At 46.0% G+C, this 25,138-nt stretch overlaps 1 protein-coding gene across 2 annotated transcripts in view; it reads right to left on the bottom strand.

Annotated features, from left to right (window-relative positions):
* Window positions 1–25,138, bottom strand: part of PNPLA7 (patatin like domain 7, lysophospholipase) — a 432,325-nt gene that overhangs the window by 17,402 nt on the left and 389,785 nt on the right. For both annotated transcript variants that reach the window (XM_084650336.1, XM_084650337.1), the window contains 4 exons: window positions 22,967–23,115; window positions 21,424–21,576; window positions 15,673–15,783; window positions 3,696–3,780 (listed from right to left, as the gene is read on the bottom strand). In XM_084650336.1, the coding sequence (XP_084506462.1) occupies window positions 3,696–3,780; window positions 15,673–15,783; window positions 21,424–21,576; window positions 22,967–23,115 (498 nt within the window). The remainder of the gene's footprint in view (window positions 1–3,695; window positions 3,781–15,672; window positions 15,784–21,423; window positions 21,577–22,966; window positions 23,116–25,138) is intronic.

Below are 25,138 nucleotides of genomic sequence, written 5' to 3'. Positions count from 1 at the left end.
CTGCATTCTGCAGATGACAGTACATTCTGTTCCTTAGCATTTTATTCTAATACAATGGCTATAACAAGCTGGCAGAAAACAGATTAAAAACACTTGGCCATTACTTTTTCCTGTAGTGGTTCAGAGAGCAATTTGTAGCTTTAATTAAATATAATGGCTATGATTAAAAAGGAGGCCCTTGATATAAACTTGGTGAGGAAATGCTGGAATTAAACTCACTGCACCTGAAGTTTACCACAGATGATAATATTTTCAGAGGTTTACAACTTTATTGTTAAAACTTACTTTGAGCTAAAAGTGAACAAACAGCCTGAGATGGCTTTCTAAACAAATGTTTCCAACAGCAGTGTGGTCACTAATGTTATTGCATACTTGTATTGCAAGAACAGAGCCCACTGTGGGAGGTGCTTTATCCACTTCCAATCACCTTGGTTCAGAAAGACACAAAATAAAACAAATGGCAATAGTCTCTGTTGCAGAGTGGAATGCGTTCACATACACTAGGCTATTCCAATGTGGTAATTCCCCAAGGTTTTCATTATTCAGCAGTTCTACAGCACTCAGCAACAGTGCTCTAGACTAGAGAACAAACGGGAAGGTGTGGTCCCTGCTTCAAAGAGCAAACAATCCAAATGTTACACATGACAAGAGGTGAGTATAACAGAGAAACCAGAAGCAGGAGAGGCGGGGGAAGACAAGGATGATGGTGAAAAGATCACATGGCTGCTCTGGGAGGCACAGGCCCATTCTTGCTAATTCTGTGTGGTTTTTGTTTCTCTTTTATAACTCCATTTCTGCAGGTGATACAGCTGATGCGAAGGAATAAGGTTCTGTGGGTTAGATCTTTTGTGTGCCAATAACTCTTCCAAAAAAGCAGGCTGGGGCCGCGTCACTCCACTTCCCGCAGGAGGTGGCCAGCCCCTGTACATCATGGAATCAGGGGCAGTCTGCCACAATCTTATGTGGACTGGTACTTTTTAGACATTTATATTGAATTATTTTTTAAAATAGCCAGACCCTAAGGCTGCCGCATGTGCACAATAATTACTTTTCCTAAGGGGGTTTTAGAATGTCTTTAGTGCAGTAAAAAGATTACACACCATTTTATTGCTTAAATGCTGCTTGAGTTAATTATGTAGCTATGATAATATGTGTGTCCCCAACAGTATACATTGACATAATGGACAGCAACACTCTTTTAAGCTGTCTTCTGTACCAGTGATCTCCAGTGGAGAAGAATGGCTCTTTTATATATGTCCAGTGCTATTACAAAGAAAGGGCAAAGAAAATAAACATACAAAATTGTGTTAAAGGGCAAATGAAGTCAGAGCTGAGCTGTGCCATTTTTCACTTGCCCTATCAGGGCTGTCCTTACCCTCATGCAGCTGTGTAGGGCACCAGGAAATTTGGGGCACCACATTTCCTGGTGCCCTGCACAGCTGCGTGCTGCCCCAGCCCCTGCCCTGCTCCTGCCCCATGACTCCTGCCCCAGCCCCGCCCCCACTCCCCTGAAGACTCCAGAAGCTGTCGGGCCTGCACTCACAGGTAAATAGAGCGACCCGGCCCCCGCCTGCTCTGCTCCCCGCTGCACCACCAGTGAGTGCTGGAGGGGGCGTTTCCCCCCTCCCCCCAAGCCTGGGAGCCAGGGCAGCAGAGCAGCCTGGGGGCCCAGGCCTCCGTGGGGGGATGGGGGCGGGGGAGGCTGGTCACTTTCTGCGGGAAGTGGAGGGACCCGACCCCAGCCTGCTCTGCTCCCTTGGCTTGTGGGGAGGGGGTAACCGCCCCACAGCACTTGCTGGCGGTGCGGCTGGGAGCCAGGGGAGTGGAGCAGGCTGGGGCCGGGTCACTCCACTTCCCGCAGGAAGTGGCCAGCCCCTGTCCCCCACGGAGGCCTGGGGCTGTGTAGGGCACCAAAATAGCTAGGGATGGCCCTGTGCCCTATTACACCTTGGATTAAAGCACACTGGGCCTCCCAATGTCTCTTGCATTGACCTTTGGCCCTTTTAATATGTGAGCACCTCTGAGCTAGTTATAGATGAAATAGAAGCCTTAAGAGCACAGAAGTGAGGAAAATTAAGATTGAAGTCAGACTCATTAACTTCACTTTAAGGTGTGCATATGTGAATCCCTGAGCACAGCTGTCATAAATATAGAGAGAAGGGTAGCATAAAATCACTCCTTGGCAGCTGTACTGAATCGCCTTACCTGTAAGGGGTTAAGTAGGTCAAATAACCTAGTTGGCACCTGACCAGAATGACCAATGAGGAAAGAAGATACTTTCAAATCTAGAGGGGAAGATTTTGTTTGTGTTCTCTTTGTTGTTCCCTCTCCAGATGGAGGGAGAGACCAAGCAGGTACAGCAGCTCCTGAAAATATATCTGGAATAATAGATCTAAAACTACAGAAATTGTAAGTAGGCAAGGAAATGCGTTCGGTTATCTTTTGCTTTAGCTTGTGAATTTTCCTATGCTACAGAGGTAGTTTTATTCCTGTTTCTGTAACTGACAGTGCGGTGAGATCTTACCAGGCAGGCGAGCAGGAGGTTTACTGGGGATCAGGTTGCTGCAATAAAGCTTTTAAATCACAACTGGTCTAAACAGTCATGCCACTAGTAACCGTGTTATGCAGAACCTTTTGTTCCTATTCTTAATGACTGTTTAAATATATTTCATTAATATTTTCTTCATTAGGCACAGGGATGGGAATTAGCATGTCAAAGAGCTGCAGGGACATCGCAACAGAGTTGTAGATGGAGGGGCTGCTAACTTCTCAACCTGTGGCCCACAATGATAGACAGGTTGAGAACCCCTGGGAGTGTAGCAACTGTGTGCACACGCAGAGCAGCCATTACGTGTTTTTCGGTATTGCCCATTAGAGCCTCGTTAAGTGAGAGAGGGAATGGGAAATAAGAAATGCTTGAAAAAGCCTCTAAATGTGCTGATGTTCCCAATGTGGGGGTGGGGAGGAGGAAATAAAATGTGAGCTAGTGAATCATTCAGCACTGTTTTAATAAGAGTGGGGAAAGTTCCCTGCATTGGGCCTCCAAACTACCCTACTTTCCCATCTCAAGGCTATAGATGACCAAGCCAAAAGGTGAAGACACAACAACTTGGGTGGCCACATCAACAAAACCCCAATCTACAACTCAGCACTTTCCACATAATGTGGGGAGGAGGGTTTGAGGGAGAGCTGGCTTCTGCCTGGCTGAGGCTGCACTGGGGCGTTGTCAAAACATTAACGCTGAGGGAAAAAGGGAGAAAATAAGGCCTACTTCATGTACAGGGCATGGCACTTCACATCCCTGAAAGGCTCACAAGAAATGCAACTGAAAAAGTATAAATAGGATTCATTTCAGAAGCCTTGCCTATGGGGAATGGGTAGACTCAAGGCATGGTGGAGCAGAGGAAGGCGGATTAAGATGAACCCAAGAAGCATTCCTTATCACTAAAGTCTAAGTTCCTCCAGGATGGGATGCCCAAGCTGACAATAATAGTGAGGAATAATTTCCTACTTAATGAACAGAGCTCACGTGAGGGCAAACAAGAACACAGGGATGATTTGACAGTATTCCTTGGATTGCTATTGAGCAGAGACAAGCATGTGGATAGCACTATGTACTTTGTATATTGTAGCAATAATCTTCACCCAGAAAAGTGTATCATCTGTCATATAACTGTCTCGATAAGCCAACTCACCATCTACCAGAGCTGCTTTGACTGGCTCAATTCTGGACACGATTTCTGCCAAATCAGTGAAAGAGGTGCTAGGACAGGTCACAATCTGAAATACAACGCAAAATACATGTATATTATTCAAATGCATGCACAGGAATAAGAAATACCAGGCACTGAAGTTGTATTAAACATCAGACACAAAGCCACAAAAACAGAAATTCTCAGAGATGGTTGCCATGGAAAACACAGACCCTTACCACCGTAACAGGATTCTCCAAAATGACTGCCCCCATGGAGCCCCAGTCTTGGGAGATGTGTGTTTGGGTTACAGTCAGCAGTCCCTGTAGGCCCATGTGCACAGGCACCCTTTTCCTACACGCTGGAGTCCCAGGGGGTAAAAAGGGGAGCTACCCTAATTACCACTCACCTCCTTCCATTATTTCTGGAATTCATTGGAAGAGACTTCAGAGAAGTTGGACAACAAACACCCTAACGAACAGAGAAATGGGGGAGAGCCAATAGGGCAGTGTTAGGAGCCCTGAGCTGTGTTTGGATCCTGCCACTCCTTTGGCACTCAGGAGGCCGTGGTGGCCAGGTCCCTTTATACCCTCAGTTCCCAGCACATTGGGAGAGTTGCCTAGATGCTTCCCAGCCTGTGCATGAGAATGCACATATCAAAGATGGGGTCGTAGACAGGGCCAGGAGACTCTCTCACTCTTTTCCTCTCTCTCAGACACACACTATGGCTCACATCCACTGGTGGGGGGCTCCCCGAAGAAGACCATGAGTATTGCAGCATGAGGGCAGCCAGCAAAAATCCTTAATGACAAATCCTTAATGTTCGCGGTAACTGGCACATGACTAGTATGAAGCGCACGTGCTGTGTAGTTGTCGCCATGTCGACCCCGAGATATGAGAGAGACAAGGTGGGAGAGGCAACAGCTTTTACTGGACCAACTTCTCTTGGTGAGAGACACGCTTTCGGGCCACACAGCGCTCTTCTTCAGGGCTGGGAAAGGTACTCCCAGCACCACAGCTACATGTAGGGTGGAATGGTCCCGTAGAACATGGGCGCCCAACCTACGGCCTGCAGGCTACCATTTTAGTTTACACAAGTGTGTAAATAGACAATACTGTACATAGAAACAACCTATCTAAATACATACGAAACAAGCTGAACTTAAAATCTCAATCAATACAAAGTGACTTTAAATCTTATTAAAATATGTACAGGTTTCAGAGTAACAGCGTGTTAGTCTGTATTTGCAAAAAGAAAAGGAGTACTTGTGGCACCTTAGAGACTAACCAATTTATTTGAGCATGAGCTTTCGTGAGCCACAGATGAAGTGAGCTGTGGCTCACGAAAGCTTATGTTCAAATAAATTGGTTAGTCTCTAAGGTGCCGCAAGTACTCCTTTTCTTTTTAAAATATGTAGAATCTGTTTGGCCCACACAAAGATGTGCTGAGGTTTATCTGGCCCTTCTGTGTAATAAGGTTGGGCACCACTGTCTTGGAATCTGTACTCACTACTTATCCTAAACAATCTGTTCCACCCTGCATTTAGCTGTGATGCTGGGAATACCTTTACCAGAGCTGAAGAAGAGTTCTGTGTGGCTTGAAAGCGTGTCTCTCTCACCGACAGAAATTGGTCCAATAGAAGATATTACCTCACGCACCTTGTCTCTTAATGAAATGTACAGGCAGGCTGACAGCATAAATAAGTAACAGACCTAAAATCCATTGTGTTGGGGAAAGCAGGCTTAGAATTGGGGCACTTGTCTAATGATCCTTACCTCATGCACTTTTAAAGTTATCCAGTGAGCTGGTAATATTTGATATTGATAGCAATATTTGATATTGATAGCAATAGAGGATGCAATAAATAACACTCCTGTAGGACAGATAGGAAAGCAGCAGAAGCAAAAAGAAACAGCTTTATTTCTTGGAGTTGGACTTACATACTACTTTAGCTAAGTTTCAGAGTAACAGCCGTGTTAGTCTGTATTCACAAAAAGAAAAGGAGTACTTGTGGCACCTTAGAGACTAACCAATTTATTTGAGCATGAGCTTTCGTGAGCTACAGCTCACTTCATTGGATGCATACCGTGGAAACTGCAGCAGACATTATATACACACAGAGATCATGAAACAATACCTCCTCCCACCCCACTGTCCTGCTGGTAATAGCTTATCTAAAGTGATCATCAAGTTGGGCCATTTCCAGCACAAATCCAGGTTTTCTCACCCTCCACCTCCCCACACACAAACTCACTCTCCTGCTGGTAATAGCCCATCCAAAGTGACAACTCTCTTCACAATGTGCATGATAATCAAGGTGGGCCATTTCCTGCATAAATCCAGGTTCTCTCACCCCCTCACCCTCCTCCAAAAACCACACACACAAACTCACTATCCTGCTGGTAATAGCTGGAATAGAGGAAACTTCAATCCATCGGTGATCTTCCTGATAACACCATCCTGGCCACTATGGATGTAGAAGGCCTCTACACCAACATTCCACACAAAGATGGACTACAAGCCGTCAAGAACACTATCCCCGATAATGTCACAGCTAACCTGGTGGCTGAACTTTGTGGCTTTGTCCTTACCCATAACTATTTTACATTTGGGGACAATGTATACCTTCAGATCAGCGGCACTGCTATGGGTACCCCCATGGTCCCACAGTATGCCAACATTTTTATGGCTGATTTAGAACAACGCTTCCTCAGCTCTCGTCCCCTAAAGCCCCTATTCTACTTGTGCTATATTGCGACATCTTCATCATCTGGACCCATGGAAAAGAAGCCCTTGAGGAATTCCACCATGATTTCAACAACTTCCATCCCACCATCAACCTCAGCCTGGTCCAGTCCACACAAGAGATCCACTTCCTGGACACTACAGTGCTAATAAACAATGGTCACATAAACACCACCCTATACCGGAAACCTACTGACCGCTATTCCTACCTACATGCCTCCAGCTTTCACCCTGACCACACCACACGATCCATCGTCTACAGCCAAGCTCTGCGATACAACCGCATTTGCTCCAACCCCTCAGACAGAGACAAACACCTACAAGATCTCTGTCAAGCTTTCTTACAACTACAATACCCACCTGCGGAAGTGAAGAAACAGATTGATAGAGCCAGAAGAGTTCCCAGAAGTCACCTACTAAAGGACAGGCCTAACAAAGAAAATAACAGAACGCCACTAGCCATCACCTTCAGCCCCCAACTAAAACCCCTCCAATGCATTATTAAGGATCTACAACCTATCCTAAAGGATGACCCATCACTCTCACAAACCTTGGGAGACAGGCCAGTCCTTGCCTACAGACAGCCCTGCAACCTGAAGCAACTACTCACCAACAACCACATACCACACAACAGAACCACTAACCCAGGAACCTATCCTTGCAACAAAGCCCGTTGCCAACTGTGCCCACATATCTATTCAGGGGACACCATCACAGGGCCTAATAACATCAGCCACACTATCAGAGGCTCGTTCACCTGCACATCCACCAATGTGATATATGCCATCATGTGCCAGCAATGCTCCTCTGCCATTTACATTGGTCAAACTGGACAGTCTCTACGTAAAAGAATAAATGGACACAAATCAGATGTCAAGAATTATAACATTCATAAACCAGTCGGAGAACACTTCAATCTCTCTGGTCACGCAATCACAGACATGAAGGTCGCTATCTTAAAACAAAAAAACTTCAAATCCAGACTCCAGCGAGAAACTGCTGAATTGGAATTCATTTGCAAATTGGATACTATTAGTTTAGGCTTAAATAGAGACTGGAAGTGGCTAAGTCATTATACAAGGTAGCCTATTTCCCCTTGTTTTTTCCTAACCCCCCCAGATGTTCTGGTTAAACTTGGATTTAAACTTGGAGAGTGGTCAGTTTGGATGAGCTATTGCCAGCAGGAGAGTGAGTTTGTGTGTGTGTGTGTGTGTCCCGGAAAAAAAAAGGGGGGGGGGGTGAGAAAGCCTGGATTTGTGCTGGACATGGCCCACCTTGATTACCATGCACATTGTAGGGAGAGTGGTCACTTTGGATGAGCTATTACCAGCAGGAGAGTGAGTTTGTGTGTGTATGGGGGTGGGGGGGTGAGAAAACCTGGATTTGTGCTGGGAATGGCCCACTTTGATTATCATGCACATTGTAGGGAGAGTGGTCACTTTGGATGAGCTATTACCAGCAGGATAGTGAGTTTGTGTGTGTGGTTTTTGGAGGGGGGTGAGAGAACCTGCATTTGTGCAGGAAATGGCCCACCTTGATTATCATGCACATTGTGAAGAGAGTTGTCACTTTGGATGGGCTATTACCAGCAGAAGAGTGAGTTTGTGTGTGGGGGGGTGGAGGGTGAGAAAACTTGGATTTGTGCTGGAAATGGCCCAACTTGATGATCACTTTAGATAAGCTATTACCAGCAGGACAGTGGGGTGGGAAGAGGTATTGTTTCATGATCTCTGTGTGTATATAATGTCTGCTGCAGTTTCCACGGTATGCATCCGATGAAGTGAGCTGTAGCTCACGAAAGCTCATGCTCAAATAAATTGGTTAGTCTCTAAGTTGCCACAATTACTCCTTTTCTTTTTGCTTTAGCTAACATCAGCAGCTTCTTTTACTCCTTGCAAAATCACTTGTTTTCAGAAGTGAAAAACGTACACAGTGAGCTGGGCAGAGTTTAAGTCTAATTCAAGTGGTTAATAACATCCTCCAGGATATGAGGTTTGCTCAGTTAGAGCTTCTGATCATTTCAGAAAGATTTCCCTAGAACAATCAAAACTATAAAAAACAAAAAACAAAACAAAAAAACCCCTCACAAATCAAACACTCTGAGTCTAAAAACTGGGTTTTATCACCACAGCTTCCAGGTCAGTAGTTCATTAACACTGTCTCCACTAGAAATAAAGCAGCCATGTCAGGGTATGACCAAGGCTAAGTCTGGTTATAAAACCATGTTCACACCATGTTTGTAACCAGGTCAGGAAATATCTATGTTGTAAGAAGGTTCTCTGGCACAGTTATATTTGTAGTGTAAACAGGGCCTTGATCATGTGATCTCCTCACCTACCAATCAGTATCCAGGGAGTCTTAAAAGCTGGGAATCAGAATTTTATCTTGCTGAGCTTAACTTCTCTCAGAATTCAGAGGACACAGCTCTCTATGCCGAATGAAGAGATTGCCCTTCCACTACAGCCCAAGTGTGGAGGCAGAACTGGACGCAGCACTAGACAATCTACGAATGCTTTTTTATTGTTTATGACATCTATAATTCAATCCCCATTGCTACAGGTGGGGTGGGTAGCACAAGCCTATTTATAAAGCTGCCTGTCACGTCCCATTATAAGATCCTGTTTTCCATTGCTCATAACTTTACCAAACTTTAGTGGACAAAAGCTGGATGGGGAAGAGAGAAAGGAGTAGATTAGGTCAAGCCATCTGGTGAGACTGGAATTCGAGTGGTGTGCAGAAAAACTAGGACTGGCTGGACAAGGCCATTGGGGTGAGGAAGGGAGGTTGGTATTGGTAAGGTAAGGAGACTGGTACTGGGAGCTGAGGTGGGCAGGACTAGGACTGAGAGCTGGTGAGAGAAATATAGGGGGATGGAGACTAGAAGCCTGTTGGCTGGGGAGAAGAAACGCTGAGATTGGATGAGGAGCTGATGGGATAGGAGGAGACTGGGACTGGCTGTGCAAGGAGACTGTGAGTGAGTGTGGGAAGTGGGAGATTGTGATTCAGATAGTAAGCCCAGAGGAGGAGACTAGGACAGGTTAGACAAGGAGACTGGGACTGGAAAGCAAGGAAGACAGGACTGGGGAAGAGACAGGACTGGCATAGATTAGAAGTGATGGGGCAGAAGGGGTCTAGCTTGGGGGAAAGCAGGCAGAAGAGTCTGTGCTCACTAGTGCACATTCCCCTACAGAGCCTGGAATGGAGCCCAAGATTCCAGAGTCTCACTCTTCCTTTGCTGTCAGAAACCTACTGGCAAAGTTGTGTCTCATTCCCCTCTATTGCTGGTTCACATAGAGTATAACAACCTATGACTGCTAACAGGTACTCCATTAGCTCAAGTGGCAGAGATCCATGCAGTGGATCTAAATGTTCTAGATCTGCCGAGGAACCATGTGGGTGTCAACGATGACACACAGTGAAATTTCTGGTTTTCAGTTTGATTTTTAAAACCCCTAGGAAATTATACACAAAAAAGGACATGAAGGCTGCAAAGTCAAGAGCTCAAAAGCTAGAAAATATCAGAATTAAGGCTGTCTGTGCACCCTTAATTTGGCCCCCTTCTGTGTATACATTATGACAGTTTTTAAATTACACAAGCACATACTATTTTCCCACTGCACCCTGCCCCATTTAGTTCACAGGATGATGAGTCTCACTTAAACAGCTATTCAATATTTTGTTTCGTTTTCACTGTCCATGTGTAGCTCAATCTGTTCCCATCCTGCCCCTGCCCACGGAGGGACCCACCTACAGAGTGCAGACAGCAATGTAGTCTGCAATCCCCTTCGATCCTTGGCTTCTGCTGTGACAAGACAACAAGGAGACCAATTAGTGCTCACTGCCATGGTGGTTTATGTAGCCTGAACACATGGAAAGTAGGCTGTGAACATTGACTCAATTTACACAAATCATCCAACAGCCATAAGACAGAAATGAGAACTATCATTTACTGCTCACCTGGGGTCCCTTTGTCCATGACTAGGTCTTACTGCCACCCAGACTCGTCTAAGTCTTTTTAATACCTCTTTGTTATGGTGGCTCTTCACTTTTTCTGTCCACTTTAGACCTCAGTTCCTCCTATGCCTCTGACACATGGGTCAGTACAGTTCTTCCATTGATCATGGTTACTCACTAATTGTGGTATGTGTTGCTAGGTGATGCCAGTGCAGTCAGTATCCTCTGTCACCGTCTTCTGCCAGTTCTTCCTTGGCCTTCCTCGCTTTCTCTTTTCTCCCTCAGGTAACCAGTTCTGGGCTTGCTTCGCGTGTTCACTAGATGGAGGACATATCCCAACCAGTCTTCCTTTGGTGGTATTTCCTAACACATCCTGCTCTGTCAGCTCGTTTACTCTCACGTGTGTTACATTTTGTCTTTCCAGTAACCCTATGTATCTTCCTCAGCCACCTGTGATGGACAGACTCCAGTCTCTTTTTGCTAGCCACTGTCATCCGCCAAGTTTCTGCCCCCCACAGTAGCATGCTCAGTACTATCACATGGTATAGTCTGGTGTAGCCCTAGGTCTTACTTATTGAGCATTATTCAAACGCCACTCTGAAGACAGAGTTGTTAACTTCCTTAAGGGTTTTTCTATGGTGCTCATCACTATACTGAGCTCTTCACAAACAATAATTTCTCTTCACAACCCCTATGAAGTGCAGGCAGGAGATTTACAGATGGGGGACTGAAGCACAGAAAATTCAAAGTCAAAAGTTTCCACTATTTTTGGTGCCCAGTTTGAGACACAGGACTGGATTTTTCGGAGTACTCAGCATTATATATAGCACTTTTTATGTTCAAAGCACCTGGGAACAGTTTGGTTTAAGTGACTTGCCCAGCACTACATGGGAACTCACATGGAAACTCCGTGGCACAGGCAGGGATAGAATGCAATTCTCTAGGGCAGCATTCACCTGCTTCAGCCATGAGACTCTCCTCTTTCTGCCTGCAGTCCCTGCCTTACTCATTATACAACTGCCAATTTCTCCAAGAAATGAAGCACAGCAGTCCTTGAAAAAAACAGCCTCCCTTACTAACGACAACCCTGATTCACGCCCAGAGCAGGCCTACCCTGTGCACTGAATGAGGCAGGGATCCTGTGGAAAAAACGCTATGTGACAATGTAATTTAAAGACTGTAACCTAATGTATATGCACAAGGTGGCTGACTTAGGCAACTTTAATTTTGGCATTTCCTGACTTCGCAATCTTAATAAATGTTCTTTTAGCAAACTGTGTGTGTAATATGTATGTGGACAAAAGGTTTAGGAGGTGATTTCCTACATTTAATTTCTATTAACTAACAGAAAATTCACTATCTCCTTTTCAAAAATGCATGTCATGCAGAAAAGGTAAAAGCAATGAATACACACTCTGCAGACGTGTTGCAGGCCAACACGGTGCTTCTCCATCCCCTCAAATGGATACCATTGAGAGGCTATGACATTTTTAGCAGTGTAAGTGCTATGACATTTTTGATGGGGTTCCATAACTCCATGGCTTTGCCCTTCTGGAGAGTCCTCTGAGTCACCCCTCTCCCAAGAGGGCTGTGACAGATGGATCTCTCTGGACACTGAATTTCTAACTCAGATAGTATGTAATACTGGTATGACTAAGGCACAGTGAGGATCCTGAACTAACAGCTCCCCAGGGCAATTGGGGACACAATGGACAGATGGAATTCTGGACAGGTAGGAATTAAGAAATTAAGTGAAATGAAACATCAGGGACTCAAGAGGCAGGTTTCAGTGTAGAAGAAGGGAAGAGGGCTCAAAAGGAAGTTGCACAGCTGAAGAGAAGGACGAGTCATTCAGTCCTGGTTTTGGGCACAAGAAGTCAGGGACCCTAGTGGGAAGCCTTTGACAGGATGGAGGTATGGCTCTTCCAGAGAATCACTTCCCAGAACAGGAGAGGAACACAGACACGCTGTGGATTCCTGATGTGGGACACTGAGTGAAGGACACACAGATGCTTCCAGCTGTGAAAGAGATGAGGACATTGCAGTTGTGCTGTTGAATCCACAGCTCTTTCCCAGCGGCGGGTACTCTGTTGTGTTTGGGGAGTCCTCTCTCCTTTCCTCAAACAAAAATGCAATTAATAAAGACCACCTGCACTCGTTTGTGGCAAGTGTTGATGAGGACACGTGCTGCTGGGTACTCCTGAGATAAATGGAACCAGAACTGACCTCACAGGAGACTGAGTAGGAACAGAGAGAACAGCTTGAGTCATAGATAAAAACCATGCAGGGCCTATCCCAAAAGATGCTGCAGGGAAACTAGCATAAGTTGGCATGGGCACAAGGAAAGGACAAAGACTTGAAGGATGCCAGGAATCACAAGGACACTATCAGAACCGTAAGCGCTTCCCTCAGGGGCATCTGCTAGTTTATACCACGTGGAAGCTTCCGTGCATAACCCAACTGGAGGGGTGCTTGCACAGGCATTGTGCCCTGGAGCCCGGGCACACATTCTAGGAGGCTGGCATGCCATCCCCTCCAGGATCGTTTCAGTGCTTCCCCGTCCTGGCTTAATTCTTCCCCAAAAGGAACAATGTAAAGAAGAGAGAGAAAACACTTAAACATCATCCACAAAAAACATGTTCCTGTCTCAGTTACATGGGGGAGGGGCTGTCTCTTACTTATTAGATATCTTCTGAAAAATCCTGGGTTTTTAAATCCAGGAGCGAAAAAAATATTCTCTGCTTGATACACCCATTAGTAAAGGAATGAAGATACAACTAAAGAGTCTGCTACACTGTATTAATCTTTCATCAAGGCCACAATCTTCACGTAGATGGGATCCCTGAAGAGAGCCAGTGGGAAATATTGGATTGTTCTCTGCTATGGGGATAAGTGGAGCTGGTCAAGTGAACTCTGTTTCTATCAGGCTTCACTTGTTTCTGTTGTCAGCATTTCAGCCTTAAGAGAGATAGTGCGAGAGTAAGGGTGTATTGAGGAGAATCCTAGAGATCTGGGTACCGTTCATAGTATAAATTCAACCTTGAAATGCTGGAAATAGGGAGGAGGAAAGTCCAACCCTGGGGTACAAGGGAGTTGAAGGCACGCAGCACTTTGCTGGATTGGGCCCTTGGTTTGCTCCTGCTATCCCCAGGCACAGGACCCTTTGTATCTTGTGCTGCCTCCCCAGAACATGTGGATAAGGAGTGGATTTTAGTTTGGGCCAGCAATAAGAATGAGAGATTTATTTTCTCATCCCGCTGTCTGCACACTATTGTACAACTGGATTGTTGTAGCACTCTTCCCTCCAAACCTGGTATTCGGGGGCATAGTGCTGAGGTTCCAATGAGCTGTGAAACTGAGGAACGCCTGCTGTCCTTAAAGACCCCATAGCACACACAGTATTTCTCTCCAGAGTAGAGGTATCTTGTATCTGGTATCTTGGCCGCACCCCAAATTGGGGTATTACTGCCAGACATTCTGCGCTCTGGATTTTGTACCTTGTTTTCTTCCGTTGTGTAGTGTTGCTATATGCTGTTAAACAGCTGCTGTGTTCCAGCCCAGAGGTGGCTGAAGATAGACACACATACACAGCACTGGTACCTCTGTTAAAGAAAGGCCTAATAGGAAAGTAAAATATTGCTCGAAGTTAGCAAAGAACTTTCAAAAAGCAGGTGATTAAAAAGGACCCTGGAACCTATAGCAGCAAACCAGTTCCTTCAGACACAGAAGAGGCTGCTAAAAGAGAAGTTAGATGTCAAACCCAGCTTTGGTTTTCTTGATTTAATTTCAGAAGTTTTAGCATTGTGGTGAGCTACACTGAAATCCTTGCTAACCCCTTTGAACACTGGACCTTGATAAGGCAGAACCAAAGAACCCTGGAGCATACACCCCAAGCAGGTAGTCCTCACTAAGGAACCAAAAATGCAGGCATGTGTCCAATCAGCTGTTAGCCATTCCCATCAATCCATCATTTTTGTAACCTCAGGGCTCTTAGCAACCCCCCTGCCTGCACACAGACCCTAGCTACTCCCTCCCTGCACCTTGAGCTAACCCCCTGCCCATATACAGCCCCTAGTTACCCCTCCCTCCACCCTGAACTACCCTCTCCCTGCATCCTGAGATACTCCCTTGCCTGCACACAGTCCCTAGCTACTCCCTCTCTGCACCCTGAGCTATTTTCAAACTTTTTGAGCTGAGTCCCCCACCTTTGACTTATAATTTTTGGTTGCGGTCCCTCCCACAACTCAGACAGATGGGTGGCCTGCTGAGGTGAGTCAGGGGGTGAAGGTGGGGCTCCCTCCCTGAACCCCACCATGTGGAGCTGGCTCGAGCCCTGCTGGCCCTTGCCCTCCCCCCAAATAGAAGTCAAACTATGCCTATGCCCAAGGTCCCTTCCCTGAGGCCCCCCTATGCCTGCTGGGCCCTGGAGTTTTTATAGCATGGGGGGGGTGGAGGGGGAGAGAAAGCTCAGAAAGAAAAGAAAGTCCTGTCTTGAAGCACAGGGATTCCCTTCCCCAATGAGCCATAAAAAGTCCTGTCTCCTGCTCTACGTGGAAATCTCAGTATGGTTATAACGACTCAGCCACACTAAGTAACCCTTAGGTTTGTCAGGACCAGCTCAATTCTGCAACCTAAACATTGGCTACTCAGATGTGCTGAAGCAGATAGCATGAGTAGAGAAGGTGGTACAAGTAAAACTTGTCCTTTAACTACCACCGATGGCAATGTCTCAAGCCTTCACAGGGTCTTGGACGGCTGCTGTATGAAATTCCTTTCCTGAAATACGCTGTGCAGGCATTTTGGTACTGGACTGAACACAGTAAGGGCATAATGCAAGATTTCTGACAGTGGTTGAAAGCCACTTAATGCTACATTCATGACTACCGAGCAGTGGATATGACAGACAGTGAGATTTTTAACATGCCAACAGTGCCTTCTCAGCTGCCTGGTGCTGAGTACTATGCAGCTGATCAGAGAAGAGTCCCAGGCCTAGCAAACCATCATCAGCGAGCAGGAGGGATGCCTGGGCACTGAGTATTGCATGAACATGATAAAAATAACTCCCGATGCTAAAAATTAGAGAATAACTAACTTTACTGCAATGCATTTTTAATGAATGTGCCTATATTCCCAGTAAGGGTCCATGAGAAACCCTTCCCGCTTTAATCGCCTTTAACACATTATACAGCAATGCCTTGGTCAGAGAGCTCTGCTCAGCTGTGTGCTGGCTGCTGGGTGGCATCATGTAATGAGAAGAGTACTTTTAAACTGAACACTTACACCTGATGTTTTGGATTTGCAGATCTCCTGCCTGTCTTTTAACATCTTGTCAAGGACTCCGCTCCTGCCCCAGACATTAAATACTGTCTTCCCATGCTGATATCCCACTTCCTGGAAAGAGACAATCAGAAATAAACACTCATCATCATCATCATCAACTGGACAAACACCATGCTCCACGCCACCTGCTCTAAAACCAGAGTGCTAAGCACAGCGCCACGCTCTGGGCCTGGGATTTAGAATGCAGTATCTACCGCTTCAGCTCAGAGTTACTCCGAACTTTCAGCCTATGAAATGGGAGCCATTAACTGGAGCAAGGTGCTATTTTACATCAGAAAGCTCACATGACCTTTGGCTCTAATGTACGTTAATGGAAGATGCCACTTCTTACAATCATCTTTCTGGAGACAGCTTTGTGCAGTACTGCACATCAGACAGTGCTGCATATAAGGAGACACCAATGAAACATGAGCAAAGGATTTATTTGTATCCCAAGGCCTTCTTGTACAAATCTCTGTATGGGAAAAGACAACAGCAAAGCTAATTAATATGGGCCTCCTCCCTGCTGGGCCAGGTCTGACACAGGAATTACTATCGGCACTGCTGCCAAATGACCTGTACATGTGAATCATGAATACACACAAGCCAACCAGCACGTAGGGGCTCTTGCTTTTACATGCAAATTTCAGGTTCTGTTAGAGGTGATATAAGTAACTACTGCTCAAGTGCCTGGGGGAGTTTGAATGCATATACTCCATTTTCCAGCCCTTTAGAACTCTAATTTGCACTGGGAATGACAACTTGGCACCCATATTGTCAGCATGAAAACAATTAAAAATAACTCCAGTCTTAGGCCTTGTCTACACTGCCACTTTACAGCACTGCAACTTTCTCGCTTAGGAGTGTGAAAAAACCAGCGCTGGTAGCTACTTTCCTCGTGGGGGTGTTTTTTTTACTCTCCCAGCCCTGGTGCTGCGACTACACAGCCACGTTAAAGTGCTGTCGCAGCAATGCTTCAACGTTGCTAGTGAAGATATGCCCTTATTCTTTTTCCTACAAAGCAGCAGAAAAGGCTCTGGGAAGAATTGAATTCTAGTGCTTACAGCAGTGGTTGTTAGGACTCCAGGGTTCTATTCCCAGGTCTATCACTGACAGACAGAATAAGTGTCAGGAACAGCTCAAGGTTTCATAGTGACCATAATCTGCCCCAAGTGGTTCCTAGCTTTGTAGGTCACACTCTGGATCTTGTGTCTGGAATGGCACTGGAGGTCGCGGGGGAGTGGAACTCCCGGACAGACCACTGACTCTTGTGGTCTAGGATCAGGACACATCTTGACGGGGAAGAAAGGCCTGTTTAGAGGGCTGTCCTTGGAGGTGAATGGAGCCTGGGAGATCACCAACAGGCCAGAGGGAAAATACTGTTCAGCCTTCAGAGCATTCTGTCAATGGTTTCATAGATTCCAAGGCCAGAAGGGACCATTGTGATCATTTGGTCTGATCTCTTGTATAGGACAGACGAGAGAACTGCTCCATGATAATTCCTAGAGCAGATATTTTAGAAAAACATCTAATCTTGACTTGTCAGTGATGGAGAATCCACCATGACTCTTGGTAATGGTTCCAGTGATTGAAAACCCATACTGTCAAAAATTTACAGGTTATTTCCTCTCTGAATTTGTCTAGCTTCAACTTCTAGCCATACTATCACGTTAAGACCTTTCTCTACTAGGCTGAAGAGCCAATTATCAAATTTTTGCTCCCCAAATAGGTACCTGTAGACTGTAACCAAGTCACGCCTTAACCTTCTTTTTGCTAAGGTAAATAGATTGAGCTCCTTGAGTCTAATCCTTTAATCATTCACGTGGCTACTCTCTGAACCCTCTCACTGTGGACACCAGAACTAGTCACAGTATTCCAGCAGCAGTCACACCAGTGCAAAATATAGAGATAAAATAATTTCTCTACTCCTGCTCAAGATTCCCCCGTTTATGCACCCAAAAATCCCATTAGTCCTTTTGGACACAGCGTCACACTGGGAGCTCATGTTTGGCTGATTATCCACCATGACCCCCAACTCTTGTTCAAAGTCATTGCTTCCCCAGCCTATCAACATGACCTATATTCTGTGTTTGTTTAGAATGGCCCCAAATAGCCTGGATCAGGTGACCTTCAGGACATATGGCAAGGGCTTTCTAGATGCATGGGGTGCTGCACAGGTGGGTTTTTGAGGGGAATCAGCAGGGAATTGTATGCTCAGTGACTGTTAAATTTAATTGGTTTCAGAGCAGCAGGCGTGTTAGTCTGTATTCGCAAAAGAAAAGGAGGACTTGTGGCACTTTAGAGACTAACAAATTTATTTGAGCATAAGCTTTTGTGAGCTACAGCTCACTTCATATTTGTTTGGCAGAGGTGTCTGGAGTGTTGGATAGATACCCCTTTTTTATTTTGGTATAAATCTAAATAAATAGGTAAATAAAAACCTTTGACACAGTAGCCCATGAATGCCCACTCGGGTCACCATGGTTTACAGAGACCCTGCGACAGGTGAAGTCATAGGGTGTTTGGCTGGTATGCCAGTGGAGGAAGTCAAGAAATGTGTCTCCATCAGATCTGTTAAAGCAGGATGACTGCTTGGTATATCTGCATGGCCCCCAATCATCTACTGTCAAGCTTCTCTTGTTGCAAAGAATATAAAGTTACTTTGTGGCTTCAAATCACTCACTTGGCCCTGAACTATCTGCTTCCACAGACAGAGAACAATGGTTTGAGGGGTCAATGCTTGTTCATCTTTTAGTGTCGGCCAGTCTCATTCACTGAGGCTCTGGAGGGGCTGGAATCCCTTCCCCACCCCCCTGATCCACAGTTTGTGAGTTGGATCCATGCCCATCCTGAATGGTGAAGCACCAGGGCAAGTGTTGGGTCCGTTGCTGGTGGAGATTATCAGAATCTGCCCATAGAATCATAGAATATCAGGGTTGGAAGGGACCTCAGGAGGTCATCTAGTCCAACCCCCTGCTCAAAAGCAGGACCCATACCCAATTAAATCATCCCAGCCAGGGGTTTGTCAAGCCCGACCTTAAAAACTTCTAAGGAAGGAGATTCCACCACCTCCCTAGGCAACGCATTCCAGTGTTTCATCACCCTCCTAGTGAAAAAGTTTTTCCTAATATCCAACCTAAACCTCCCCCACTGCAACTTGAGACCATTACTCCTTGTTCTGTCCTCTTCTACCACTGAGAATAGTCTAGAACCATCCTCTCTGGAACTACCTCTCAGGTAGTTGAAAGAAGCTATCACATCCCCCCTCATTCTTCTCTTCTGCAGACTAAACAATCCCAGTTCCCTCAGCCTCTCCTCAGAAGTCATGTGTTCCAGACCCCTAATCATTTTTGTTGCCCTTCGCTGGACTCTTTCCAATTTATCCACATCCTTCTTGTAGTGTGGGGCCCAAAACTGGACACAGTACTCCAGATGAGGCCTCACCAATGTCGAATAGAGGGGGACGATCACGTCCCTCGATATGCTCGCTATGCCCCCTACTTATACATCCCAAAATGCCATTGGCCTTCTTGGCAGCAAGGGCACACTGCTGACTCATAACCAGCTTCTCGTCCACTGTCACCCCTAGGTCCTTTTCCGCAGAACTGCTGCCTAGCCATTCGGTCCCTAGTCTGTAGCTGTGCATTAGGTTCTTCCGTCCTAAGTGCAGGACCCTGCACTTATCCTTATTGAACCTCATCAGATTTCTTTTGGCCCAATCCTCCAATTTGTCTAGGTCCCTCTGTATCCTATCCCTGCCCTCCAGCGTATCTACCACTCCTCCCAGTTTAGTATCATCCGCAAATTTGCTGAGAGTGCAATCCACACCATCCTCCAGATCATTTATGAAGATACTGAACAAAACCGGCCCCAGGACCAACCCCTGGGGCACTCCACTTGACACCGGCTGCCAACTAGACATGGAGCCATTGATCACTACCCGTTGAGCCTGACAACTTTCTACCCACCAACTTTCTACCCACCTTATAGTGCATTCATCCAGCCCGTACTTCTTTAACTTGCTGACAAGAATACTGTGGGAGACCATGCCAAAAGCTTTGCTAAAGTCAAGAAACAATACATCCACTGCTTTCCCTTCATCCACAGAATCAGTAATCTCATCATAGAAGTTGATTAGATTAGTCAGGCATGACCTTCCCTTGGTGAATCCATGCTGACTGTTCCTGATCACTTTCCTCTCATGTAAGTGCTCCCATAGGTAGCAGGATGCCTGACTGAAAAAGCTATCATGCAGCCCCTGGTTAATAAAGCATCACTTGACACTGACAGTCTCAACAGCTCGCAACCCATCCAGGAGATGGTGTGGGAAGTTCAACTCTCCTCAGATTTCCTACATTCTGGTCAGTCACGTGTTTGAGCAGGAACTGCACTGGTTGCACAGGGTGAGGATTTTCTCCTAGCAATGAACAAGAAAGAAGGGTCCATGCTGACACCACAGGCCATGAGGTGTGATTGGGACAGCTGAAGACACAGGGTGCTGCTGAGTGTTCAGACCCCTCTGGGAGGTCGGAAAGAATGGTCCGGGGCAATTGGTCTTCTGCCCAGAGGACTCTCACGTGGAGCTCTGCAGGGCTGATTTCATGTCTCTTGTGGAATGTGTGAGAGGGTGTTAGGAGAGTTACTGAGGAAACGTGTCGCACACGTAGGAATCCAGTTTGCTGACGACGCTCAGCTCTAAGCTTCCATCCTTCCCAACACAACTAGGGCAGTGGAACGAATAACTACTTGTTATGAACTAAGGGAATGGATGAGGGTGAACACGCATGTAAGCAAACATCTATTCCGTTAGCCAGCAGCAGGTGGAGAACAATAGTATAGCTCTACAACAGTGACAATGAGCATAAGCTACTAAACAACAGTCCACTGGAAAGGAAAGAAACCTTATTCTATTCTTTTTAAATTGCTGAATTATTTTTCTCTGAAAAACATCAGTTGCACATCTGGTGTCAGTACTTTGCATGCTGATTTATGACATACACAGACAGACAAACCTGAACCCCGAAGACCTGTGAACCTGATACTATCCCTTCATTAACAGTCCTTCCACGGACACTGGTGGTGTTCTGCTGATCCTATATCAGGTGCAAAGGAAGTGCAGATGGTCCATAATAGTAATAGAAGCATCGGAATGTTAACTGTGCCACAGACATTCTACTATTCTGCTCCCTTTGCTTGGACAATTCACAGCCCTTCCGGCTTATTCAAACCCTCCCCCTGACTTTATGAGCTATTCTCACCCAATCAGGGAAAAGAAACAATGCCATGTGACTTATGTGCCACTTATAACTAAACAAAACAACTCTGATCTCAAATACCTACAGCGAACAGTCCATGCCTGACCCCCAGAGTAAAGTTACTGGCAAAAAAAAGGAGAGGAGTTGCAGTCTGCTCAGGGACATGACATGAACAGGGTGAATGATTCTATTCAGGTTCTTATCCTGAGCCCCTCACCATACACCATGTCTTTCCATGGTATTATTCAGTGTGACTTCTTTGCTCAGCTCTCATACGTACATAGCCTACAGAGAGCTAAGAAGTAAGAAATCGAACACTTGAGAACAGCTTCCTCAAGAAAGAGAGCCTAGAACTTGCCCCTAGCACTAGGTTTGTATTGCTGCGGTGTTCACAGGACTCTGTTGCTGCACAGAAGTAGCTACATCGGAGCCCCCTACACCCTCCAGATTCACTTACACAGATTTCATCAAACTTCCCAAAGTCAAGGGTGCCATATCTGTCGATGGGCGGCCGAATGTACTCGCAATATTCACTGTTCTTGACCATCTCCAGCTGCCGCACGCAGCACACATACGCAAGCCGGGTCTGGATCTCTGCCATGTTCAGCACCTGCCAATCAGCCCCAGACAGCCATTAAATGCATTGCAAGACTTTCATTAGCACAACTTGCCCTGAACTGGCAATGGTAAAAGGGAGAAATGCACTCCAGTGACTCAGGGGTATCTGCAGAGGTTGTCACATCCCACATCCCTCAGCCTCCCAGGAGCACACTGCTGACCGCCAGCCAATCTGTCATCAATGGCAGAGACTCAGCTTCCATCTAACAAATGATGTTTCTGCAGTTCAAGCCGAACTTGGTCGTTAATTCCAGGAAATACTGGTACCTAGAAGGAGATATATAGGGTGATGTAGGAGGGGTGCTAAGCTCTCTCAGGGTGGGGATGAGTAACAAGCCAGCTTGATTTTCTAGTGCCAGACACCGCTTTAGGTAAGAGCTGGGTTTGATTCACTGTCATAGCCTCTCGTTCCTTGGGACAGAGAACAGCCCAGTATGCTATGGAAGCAGCATGTTCAACCCCACCCTGCATCACTCACAACAGACACCCACTGGAGGAGTCCAGTAGTACTGAGCTCTGAAAAGGAATCCTGTCCAGTCCTCAGACCAGGCCTTTTTGAGGAGGGGACTGCTAACGAGAGAGACCCTAAGGATTACAGCAGGGACACAGGGAACCAGAAGGAAAATGGAAGAAATGAAACGTTAATCCAGTCTGATCTGACTTCACCCAGGAAGGAAATCCTTAGCTCATGCAGCCTGTCATGAAAACAAACATCTAAGAATTTATTACTACTGCCCAATGCAAAAATCCCTATATTCAGCTGCTAAGAAACACAGAGAAGTGGACAAAGCTCCACTCACTTTCACTTGGAAAGCAGCCAAATCCTAACTGCATCAAGATTAATTGTGCCAAATTCACTCCAATTGGAGAGGGGCTCTTTCAGCTCTATCAAAGCCAGGTCAACTGCTCTTGTCTATATTCAAGGAGCATTTTGGGAGAAGAGGTATTCATTTTTGTTCTGTGCTTGTACAGCACCTAGCACAATGAGGTCCTGGTCCATTTCCAGGGTTCCTAGGTGCCACCATAATACAAATATGGAATAATAATAATCTTGTAATTCTGTAGTCCCCCACTCAGCACCCAGCAGAATTTGCTCTTGTGTGGAGAGCTGGAGTTGGACTCCTTAGAGGAAAAATTGATTGGCTATATGAATGCCACTCCTAGTTCCTCCCCAGATTCGAACAACTGAATTCTCCCATAACATTGTATTTTCTTTTATGCTGGGACCTTGCCCAGCTTTCCCACACCTCAAATGTCATCTTGCAACACAAGATGCAGGTGACAGAGCAATTGATTCCCAGTCTTGTTTCTCGGATACACAGTGGGACAGTTCCCTTCTGCTTACTGAAAATCACTGTGATTTTAACATAAGCTTACGGTACCTTCACTTTTTCAACAAGGGGATTCCATCTCTTCCACAGCAGCCACCAGCCAGACAGAGTGTCGCCATAGTTGGTGAGGTCCATCTCATCCCGGCTGCCCACATCAATTGCTATCACCACTTTTGCCCCCATGGACCTTGCAACATCCGCTATTGGGAACAAAGCCACATCATCATTACCCATCATCCCTCTCTTCTACAGCACTTACCTGTCTGGAGCTGGCCACTGGAAGCAGGGAAATGTATTTCCAAGGATCAGGACAGACCACACAAGCACAGCATGGGACAATACAACAGGATTCCTTTTCATACAGCTTCCAGCACAGACATTCATGAATGCTTTGCAGGGAGAATGACTTACCTCAGAATAATGCTATACTAATTATACTCGTCATAGTGATGTATGGTACCTGGGTATAACTATCTCTTATAATCCCTAGTTATTCTAACAATTTTCTTTCAGAAACCAACACAAATGTTGATAATTAAAAGAAAGGCCTGTGGGATCATCCTCATCATGGCAAATACCAAAGGGACATGTCCTCCTTGCAGATCAAGCACCAGCCAGAATAATCTCTGGCTAGGTCCTTAAAGTGGCCTGGCTGTATATTCAGATTGGATCCATCATGGGCAGTATTATTGCACCACCAAAGCTTCTTGCACCCACATGATCACTGGCTGCATAGTTGCCTTCCTTGATATACGGATGAAGCAGCAGAAATGCAAGAGGACACAGAAGAGGTCGAGGCAGAATGACCAACTGAGGAGAGAAACTGATATCGGTCAGAGGTTGGGAGAATATCAGTCCATGAAGAGCTTTGAAAGTAAGAAGGAAAATTTTGCATGAATTTAGAAATGGACAGATTAGTGATGGTGATGGGATGGAGGGACATTTCCCACTTCCTGAGGGGACAGAGTGGTCTGGCCATGACATTTAGGACCCTGACAGTTTAAAGAGTAGGAATTTAGGAAGATGCTGAAGGAGGGACTCGGGGTGCTGGGCAACTCACAGGAAAGAGAAATGCAGGGAGGAGAAAAAGTTCAAGATCCAGGATAACTATGTATAGTAATTCCATGCTTGAATAAAAGACACTATAGGTGTGCGTGCTCGCCACGTGCACCAGTGTCGGAAGCTTTTCCCATAGGGGAGCGCCCCCCGCGACCCCTGGAGTGGCGCCGCCATGGTGCGGTACAAGGGGTGATGTGCGCTCTCCCCGCCCTCAGTTCCTTCTTGCCAGACAACTCAGACAGAGGGGAAGGAGGGCGGGATGCGGAATAGACATGAGCAACACATCTCGAAGAACACCAGTTACGGGAAAGGTAACTGTCGTTTCTTCTTCGAGTGAGTGCTCATGTGTATTCCACAGTAGGCGATTCCAAGCTATAGCTGTTGGAGGTGGGTAGGAGTTCACAGACTTTCAGGACGGAGCACAGCTCTGCCGAACCCAGCATCCTCCCTGGTCTGGGAGACGATCGCATAATGCAAGGTGAACATGTGAACTGAAGACCACGTGGCGGCCCTACAAATGTCCTGAATGGGGACATGGGCCAAAAAGGCAGCTGACGAGGCCTGAGCCCTAGTCGAGTGTGCCCTCACAATTGACAGTGGGGGATTTCCGCCAGATCATAGCAGGTATGGATGCATGAGGTGATCCAGTTTGCGAGCCACTGAGTGGAGATCGGCTGACCTTTCATGCGCTCGGCCAAGGCGATGAACAGCTCTGATATATTCCATCATGTGCCAGCAATGTGTAATGACCCATCCACTCCCAGTCTCTATTCAAGCATAAGTTAATGGTGTCCAGTTTGCAAATTAATTAGGCAGTCTCTCCTTGGAGTCTGTTTTTGAAGTTTTTTTGTTGAAGAATTGCCACTTTTAGGTCTGTAATCGAGTGACCAAAGAGATTGAAGTGTTCTCTGACTGGTTTTTGAATGTTATAATTCTTGACGTCTGATTTGCATCCATTTATTCTTTTATGTAGAGACTGTTCAGTTTGGCCAATGTACCTGGCAGAGGAGCATTGCTGGCACATGATGGCATATATCACATTGGTGGATGTGCAGGTGAACGAGCCTCTGATAGTGTGGCTGATGTTATTAGGCCCTATGATGGTGTCCCCTGAATAGATATGTGGACACAGTTGGCAACGCGCTTTGTTGCAAGGATAGGTTC

Source organism: Lepidochelys olivacea, assembly GCF_965140295.1.
Source record: "Lepidochelys olivacea isolate rLepOli2 genome assembly, chromosome: 16".
NCBI lineage: Eukaryota > Metazoa > Chordata > Testudines > Cheloniidae > Lepidochelys > Lepidochelys olivacea.
Note: the sequence above shows the minus strand (reverse complement) of the source record. Positions and strands in the feature narration are given on the sequence as shown.